This window comes from Glycine max, chromosome 14, assembly GCF_000004515.6.
Source record: "Glycine max cultivar Williams 82 chromosome 14, Glycine_max_v4.0, whole genome shotgun sequence".
Classification (NCBI taxonomy): Eukaryota; Viridiplantae; Streptophyta; class Magnoliopsida; order Fabales; family Fabaceae; genus Glycine; species Glycine max.
This window is the reverse complement of record NC_038250.2, coordinates 47,666,815-47,675,613: the sequence shown is the minus strand read 5'-3', so window position 1 is coordinate 47,675,613 and position 8,799 is coordinate 47,666,815. Positions and strand designations below refer to the sequence as shown.

Below are 8,799 nucleotides of genomic sequence, written 5' to 3'. Positions count from 1 at the left end.
CAGTGCTGCCTTAAACATCTCTCAAAGTCTTAGATTCGTTTCCTTTTCTTTATCATTTTGGGATTTTTTATTATGAAATAAAGGGAATCATATCATGTTCAGATACAATGGTCTGTTTGTCCATGTCCTACAGGCCCAATATGTGCCTGTAGTTTTTGTGTAACCCAGCCCAAACTATTTGGAGAACTATATATGTAATGTCATCAGTATTGATAGAATTTTTTAAACTAAAAATTAATAAATAATTATTAACCAAGTAATACTCTTACAATAAAAATTTATGCTATTACCAACAAAGGTTGATCCAAATGATAAGGAAGGGACTCATCCAAAAAGGACATGAATTCGATTCCCTCAACAACCGATGTAAGAATTATTGGTAGGTAATTTGAAAGTATTTTTGTAAGTGTTCTTTGAACATTAACTCACCTAAACTTTTTCAATTCCAAAAAAATAGCTATTAAAGAATCAGTTTAACAAAAAGTTTATAAATAAAATCTTGGAACATGTGAAAGCAAGATTATCAAACTCGAGAGTTTATGTAAACTCGTGAGAGTTTCATATACTCCCAACTCATAGACACATAAGAGTTTACTTTATATAAAAATAATAACAAAATGTCTACAAATAACTTATCAATTAAACATTTCAATAATATAATAAAGAAATATTAAATCATAAATTTCATAATACTTAAATAACCAAGTCTAGTAATGCATCATACTACTAGATAATAACTTGAAGATGTTATAGTACTGGTAGATCATTCTCATCGAGAATTTGATGTTATTAAAGAACAAGAGTTTGATGTTATTAAAGATGAGAATTTTTTTATTCGAGACCAATATACTAAATGAAGGTATGTTGAACACTAAACAGACAAAAAATAATTGAAAATTACTTGCATTTTAGTCTAATTTTTTTTAACTTGCTAATTTGTTGACTCTGTGATAAACTCGAGAGTCTACCGAGTTTACTTACCGTTTATAGAGTCTACCCAAAGTCTACTAAAAAGAAAATTTACAAACAAGTCAACTCGCATAGGATAAGTAGATTCATAAACTCATGAGAATTAACCAATTAACTCAAGAGTTTGATAATCATGTCTAAAAGTTATATTGTAAGCTTTTATTATTGTAAAGTTAACTCTTCTTTCATTATAACTAGGAGTATTTATTAATTATTATATTAATATTTTTTTACTTTTCATATTATCATCTTCATTGAGTAAGTAAAAGATTCTCCTAATAATAATGTTTACTCCATACATATAAATCTTGGATTGAATCCAAAATCACATATACTTTTAAATACATGTAAATATTAAATAAATGTACTGAAAATAGAATTAGGAATATAATAATTGAATTTCGAAATCATATAACGTCTCATCAATGAAAATTGAAATATTTTGAAACAAAAAACTCAATATTTCAAAAGGTACACAATATAAATAGGACAATTTTGAAGGTTTACCAAAAAAAATTCAAAAAAGTAGGTATAGAAATAGGATGTCTTGACCAATAAGCATATCTTGAGTTGGTATAGAAATAGGATCTTCAATCCTCACTTCTTTTTCTCATTCAAAATCATGCATGAGACTTTTATTTCGCACGACTCCTAAGTGATAAAAGAAAGATGATGAACTCATTGATTTAATTTATAGAATATCATTCCTCATGATAAAATATAAAAAAAAAATACATGAATTTGAATTTGTTTAGTTTTGAAAAATCTTAACAACAATATAAAGTTTTAGAAATTAGTTTGTGATAAATTTATCAAGCTTGTTTGTACACTTCATTTCAAGCCCAATAAGCTTTTTTGGTTCATTTACATCAACAACAGTTTTCAGCATAATTATCATGTTTTTTTCGTTTTATTATTTTCTGCAATTCTGCTAAAAAGTAGCATTTGTTTAATATAATAATTTCGTTTGTCTCATAACTACCTTTATTCTATATTTTTGGTTCATCGATCAACAAAATGCCAGGGAAATAAAATAAGAAGAGAGACAACACTCAAGACAAAGCCGGAAATCCTTTTACCCAACAACTCCACTAACTCCAATTATATCTCACCTAATATCCTTTGCTATAAAAGCTAAACATATTCTTAGAAGACAAGGGCGTCTGCTTAAGCTTTTTTAGAAAAATTTCTAATTAAACAATGTATTTGAACAGTTAATAAGGAAAATGCTAATAAGTACTAAACATGATCCTTATAACTTCACGAAGCTCTTGTTTTTTTCTTCTAAATCTTGTTTTACATTTTTTAATTAAGAATTAGTTTAAAAAAAGAATACTGGTCCAGGCCATGCATTTCGTGCAGCTTTTGTTCGTAACAAATAGCACCGCTCTAAGTTGTAAAAGGATTATCTACATGTCATTGGTGTGATTAGAATTAGATTCAGATCTTTTAAGTTTTATATTCAAGAAAAAGATTTGATTGAAAGAGAAAATATTATTAAAGGTAATCAATTTTCTGATAAAAATTAATCAGGAACAAAGTTTGTGACACTTCGCATCAATAATATCACCATCCAACAAAAGTTATATATATATATAAATCTGTTTCAATACTTTTCTTTAATTGTTAGAAAGAGTATTTTATGAAGAAAATAAAAACTATATCATAAGCTCACTTGTGGGAAAACAAAACATTCAAATTCGCTCCCATATCTAATGTATAACGTATCATGTAATTTACACAATTTTCTCATACTTTGTGTACATTATCCTAGAAGTCATAGAGCAATAAAGAATTCTACTATATTCATGATTGAACCTCCCCATATACTCATATACATGTGAGAGATCAGAATGGTGATGACAATAAATAAAATGTTTATTTTTTTCTTTTTCTAAATCAATGGTCATAGTACAGCTAAAGACAGCACTGCTTCATTCCCTTAACGCGTATATTGTGAGGTAACATATTTCATGCTACTGCTATGCCATTTCTATCCAATACCACATCACTCTAAGACGTGAAACCCACACTCACCAACTAACTATACAATAAGCATAACTTATTAAAGACCTCACAACCCTCTCAACACACCAATAGACTTCCCCCCTCTCTCTAACCAACATCACAACCTCATTCTCTCCGAGTTAACAACAACAGCAGCAACAACTAACTTAGGTTCCAACAAACATCCTCATCCACCTAGAATAGTAATCACAAGCAACTAAGCCACCACCCTAAAGTACCACACTAAAGCACTCCACTTTCTTCAACAATACTCCTCTCTTACTTGTGAAGAGATGAAAGGGAAAGCATTGGGTGTCTTTAAATCCAAGCTTCTCAGGCCATGCAAAAAACTATTTTTGTTCTTTAGACTTAGGTCCAAGAAACCTGTGTTTATAAGAGCTCTCAAGTTCCGTGCTCACAAGTCCACTTTCCCTAAGGCCTCTTTCCCAAGAAAACCAACAATGCCCTCTTTGTTGCAATCCATGTTTCGTTCTCCAAAGAAATCTAAGCACGCAGACATGCTGCAAGGACTCAGGAGTCCCTCAAATGTGCATGAAACTCCACTCTTTCCATCGCCGCTTACCCCGGCTTTTGTAACGGCTCGTGAGGTGGAGAAGAGGGAGGAGGCTTTGAGGCAAGAGGTGGAAGATGCATGCAGGAGTTTTGAGAACTATTTGGTGGAGATGATTGTGGAAGAAGGGAAGACCAGGGACCTGATGGATGTGGAGGAACTTCTATACTGTTGGAAGAACCTCAAGTGTCCTGTGTTCATTGATTTAGTTAGTAGATTTTATGGAGAGCTTTGTAAGGACTTGTTTTCTCCGGATAGTGAGGAAGGTGACAGTTCCAAGTGAAGGCCTAAGGAGAGAGTAAATAGATATTAATTTTTTCTCACTATAATTTTCAGTTGAGTGTTCCCATAAAATTGGATTTGTGCAATCTTGAATGCAGTTTATATGAAATATTTAATGAAATGATTTATCTTGATTTATTCATCCTCAGTTTTGAGGAAATAACTGACTGTCCAAAAGTCTCAACACCACCTTTGGTTATAACTATTGCCTATAGATCCGATTCCTGATTTGGTTAGAAAAACTGAATTAAGATTTTGCTTCTTTTGTCTTTTTGGCAACAATCAAGATTAGCATTGAGGATGAACCCATATTAAGACTCTAGTATGTACTTGGAAATATGAAAACAAGTTAGCAAACTGCAATCGGCATCTTTTAAAATAAAAAATAAAAAATCTCAATTCATCCTATTCCATTGCCCTTTCGAGTCTCCAATATGTCCCTACATATACTATTAACAGCATGCTGTCACATGCATAAGCATAGTAAACAAACATCTTTACAAAAGATTAATACATCAACATCAGTTTAGTAACAAAAGATATTACCCTAATATAGTATGATTGAAAAGAGATAAACTAAGGACAAAACTTAGATACAGTTTCTTAGGTGCTTTGGTTGTTAATCTCCTATCAGAATTAAAGTTTCACCTTGGTAAGGGAGATTACATAAAATCCAAAAGTAATATGTTAGACCACTGATGAGTGATGACCACAGAATAAACTAGAGTGCATTCATGAACGGCACACATATTTACAGTTTGGAGAGAAATTTGAAAGGTTAAAAATAAATACAGTGCAGAAAGAAAGAAATATAAGACCACTGTAACGACTACATATCCCAGGTCTCACATTAATAGGAAAGATTACAAATATAGAGATGGTGGATTGAGGTTCTAGCATAACCTAGTAGCCATGGTTATCTTGACTAGCTAAGGTACCATTAAAAGAACTCTAGTACAAAAATTATGTGGTTCTGTTAGCTGAATTACCAGTTAAAAGGTCCACCATTTAGCTTAAAGAATGTTTCGAGACATAAACTCGAGACTTCACCACCATCTTTCCAATTTGAAACCCTGGCATGATCATGAACTGAACTTTATATGTCACTCTTTCTTCATCTGAAAGTATTGCACTCTCCTTTTCTTCCTCAACAGATTCCATGTACAAGCTGGAAAACACACTTCCTCTGCTCACCGAAAACAAGGTTGCTTCAGGATCTATTGACACAGCAGATCCAAGTAAAACCCAAACCCATTTTGCCATTTTAGCAAACAACTGATAGAACTTGGTTCTAGGGTGCTTGCCACTCATTACGAATGTTCTGTGATCCAAATTGCCAAAGAATGACTCTTCAATTTTCGGATGCACAACAAGAAGGTACTTTGCTTGACAAAATTTGGCAAAATCAGAATGTGGATTCTCCATCAGTGCATCAAAAGGGTCATCAAACTTCATAATATCACTCACATCATAAGATGTTAAAGCGATCCCATGAAACATTCTGCGCGCAATGTAGGCCTCAAAAGCATACTTCTTGTCACACCTTTTGGAATAAACAGCACCATTCTCAATGGAGTTTGCAGCCCTATCAAGGTCCCAACCCGAAGCTTTCATCAAGCTAATCAACGGTTTTGCAAAATCATGAATGGACTTTGAAGCAGCCTTGAAGACATCCTGAAACTTAGTAACACTCAAAACACCTGCTCTCCTTTTCTCCAAACTTATCTGCTTGATCTTCTCACTCAGATTTCTATTCCCCATCTCCAAATCTTGCAGCTCCCGCCACAACTGAAGAATATCAGAATCTTTGGCACTGTTCTGAGACTTCAGCTTCCCCAAAAGTGCCTCTTTGGCCACAATTTCAGCCATCAAGAGAGAAGAACGAGCGGCATTGAACCTTGTTTTCTTGCAATGTTTCTGCACATATTCGCGCTTGAACTTGCAAAGCTTCTCAAGCTCAGCAACAACAAGGTCATCAGCTGCAACAATCTTCTGAGGGTCATAAGGGATATGAGCCTGCTGAAGCTGAAGGTATGCCAATTTCAGCGCCGAAACAGCATCAAACAGCTTCCTCATGACCTCCAAACCAGCACAAGCATTTTCTTTGGCAGGAACTTCAGTGGGGTGGGGATGCACTTTCTGGTCATAGCATCTGCTCTCTTCACTGCTGTCTTCACTCAGAAGGGTCTCATTGTAAATGGATCTTTGCAAGTGAGGGAGATTGGGGATTTCGGAAGAGAACACCCCAATAGACTTCAATTTACAAACTTTGGCAAACTTGCACACCATTTCCGATATATTATTCGAGTTGGGTTTCACAGGCTTAGTATCTGAGCACTCCATGGTAAAAAAGATCAAACCTTGAACTCATACAGATCGAATCCAACAGTGATCCTTGCTTCAAAAAACAAGAAAGCACTTCACAAAATCTAGATTGAAAAAAATAAGAAAAACACTCACTCAAGATGCATTTGATGAAAAGGGTTTTTCTAGCCACATTGCACACACCCAATAACCCAACCAGAGCCAAGATTCCAGGCACAAAAACCTGGTAGTGGTGGCAAATAGGATCCCAGATTAAAAAATGCAAAAAAAATTTGTTTACTATTAAATTTCATGCAGCAAGTGCAAAGGTCAGATTTTTCCTCTCAGTGCACATTTCAGCACTCAAAAGGACACATTGTTACATTCAAACTAGGCAACACCAGTAGAACACTAAAATCAAAAACACCCCTAAAAAAGAGGCAAAACCCATTTGAGTTTGAAAGGAAAACAGCAATGTGAAGCCAAAGTCTAACCAGAAAGTGGAAGTGTAGTTGGAGGAGCAGAGAGGAACAGTACAAGGTTGCAAGGTGCTCTCGGTTGGAGTTCAGTGCTGGTTGGCACCATCTTCTGTCTCTCTGACATTTGAAAGTTTGAAACTTGAGTGAATGAACACACATACACATACCTACATACGTGCGTGTTACTGTTGTTAGCTTTCTGTGAAACGCGAGAAAGTCATTGTTTATTTATTGTTATGATGTTTTTTATTATTATTTTGGGTGTTTGGGAAAGGGGTGAGAACCGAGAACTGGGAAAGGGAATCTTAATCTATACTGTTTCAAAAAACTGAAAGATTTTTCTTCACAGAATGGAGAGAGAGAAAAGGTGTGTGTAGATGTACATGCATTGCAGGATGGGACACGCGCAAAGCCATACAAAAAATGAAGTATCTTCGAACGTGAATTTCAATTTAATTTAATTTTACAAAAATCAATCAGTCTCTTAAAGATATAGTTATGAATTTAATTTCTGATCGATGCATATGCATATGGGAAAAAAAATGTTAAGAGATGTCAACCTCTTAGGAGGTATTATGTAGACCAATTTTTTTTTTCTTTTTAGGAACCTTAAAACGAAAAATTATGATTCTCATAGTTATTATATAATTAAAAAAAGATTATGAGGAAATTATGATTTTAGGAATCCAACTTTCTCCATTAGAAAGAAAGTTTTACATACTATTTTAATTCAACATATTTTATACATTTTCAATACTCGACTTTCTAATGAATCATGTTTTCAAGATATGAAAAATTTATCTCCTACTAAATATCTCAAAATGAATCTTATTATTTTAAGAGATTAGTCTTTAACTTTAAACTAAGGAATATCATATTTTATATCAAAAAAAATGAAAATTATATCTTACTTATATACTATGTTCCTCCGTTTTAGATTATATATTAAATTTTTGACACAAATATCAAATGATGTAATTAATTCTTTGAATTTTAAAGAAAACATTAGATAACTTTCTCTTAACACATAATTTATCTTTGTAAGTAACGACTTATTTACTTTTCTTATACACTACTCTTAATAAGTATTGATTAAAGGTAATCTTAAAAAAAAGTATTTAATATAAGATTGATTTTCTAAAACGATATATATTTTTTAATGATTTTTTTCTTTAAAACTTCAAATATTTTGGAACACTTTTGAAAAAAATATTATATTTTAATTATATCATTAATTGATGTAAGATTTTTAACACATCTCTCTCATAAGCACCGTTGGTAACAAATGACCTCATAATAATTGTTAATATAAGCTCCGATAATATCTTAAAATGTGAATTCGAATATAACTCAATTATATATGTTTGTAAAATGAGAGTTATTCTCACGTTTTAACAAAAAGAATTCCTTATAAATTAATTGTTGTTTGAAAAACTAAAGAAAAATTAAATAATATTTTTTTTCATAGAATACCTTCAGTAAAAGTAGTTGTTGTTTTTTTTTTAAATCAACAATGAATCACCAGAAGTGCAAATAATTACAAATGCAATATGTATTCCTCTGTTTAGACTTGCCAATCCTAAATTTTTCATAGAATACCTAAATTTTGGTAGATTGGCATGTATTTTAGACTTGCGAATCCTAATAGAATACAACAGCTTCTCTAACTTTCTCGCACATCTTCCACACCCTTAAATTGAACAAAGCCAAATCTATGTCTTCATTTGTTTCTCCTTCTCACAATCACCAAGTCACAAACTTTTTCCCATTTCTGAAACATCATACCCTTCACAAGTCCAATCCACTACAATCTTCCAGAAAATCTAGAGAAGAAGATGTGGATATCTCCAGCTTGATCCCCTCTTTTTGAACACTCACCCTTCTCCATCCTAATCTAGAGGACTTAAGATTTGAATAGGAGATTAGCCTAACTAAAACCACATCATGATTGAATCATTACCCCCTTTAAATTCAAAGTGCCCATAGTAAAAGTTGTTGTTACTTAGTAGTAAATAAGAGATTTCTAGAAATGCAATTAATTAGAGAGATAAAAAAATAATATTAAAAAATTACATTATATATTTGACAAAATTAAAAATATTAATCATATTTTATTTTATATTTATGTCAAAATCTTAAACGTAAGGTAATTAAGGTGTATTAGGCCATGTCACTGGTCTATAAACT

General features: G+C 32.4%; 2 protein-coding genes across 2 annotated transcripts; one reads left to right on the top strand and one right to left on the bottom strand.

The window, feature by feature from the left end:
• Positions 1-3,043: 3,043 nt before the first annotated feature.
• Positions 3,044-3,990, top strand: LOC102660853 (transcription repressor OFP17). The gene has a single exon (XM_006596401.4). It carries the CDS (start codon positions 3,270-3,272, stop codon positions 3,828-3,830), a length of 561 nt encoding a protein of 186 aa, XP_006596464.1. The 5' UTR covers positions 3,044-3,269; the 3' UTR covers positions 3,831-3,990.
• A 662-nt stretch (positions 3,991-4,652) lies between these two features.
• LOC100797307 (protein GRAVITROPIC IN THE LIGHT 1) lies at positions 4,653-6,989 on the bottom strand. Its single transcript, XM_006596400.4, has 2 exons — positions 6,628-6,989; positions 4,653-6,227 (listed from the first exon to the last, which is right to left on the bottom strand). Exon 2 carries the CDS (start codon positions 6,170-6,172, stop codon positions 4,838-4,840), a length of 1,335 nt encoding a protein of 444 aa, XP_006596463.1. The 5' UTR covers positions 6,173-6,227; positions 6,628-6,989; the 3' UTR covers positions 4,653-4,837.
• Positions 6,990-8,799: the final 1,810 nt, after the last annotated feature.

Excerpts from the sequence above, each read along its gene's own strand:
- LOC102660853 (XM_006596401.4), top strand. The coding sequence starts at position 3,270 with ATGAAAGGGAAAGCATTGGGTGTCTTTAAATCCAAGCTTCTCAGGCCA.
- LOC100797307 (XM_006596400.4), bottom strand. The coding sequence starts at position 6,172 with ATGGAGTGCTCAGATACTAAGCCTGTGAAACCCAACTCGAATAATATA.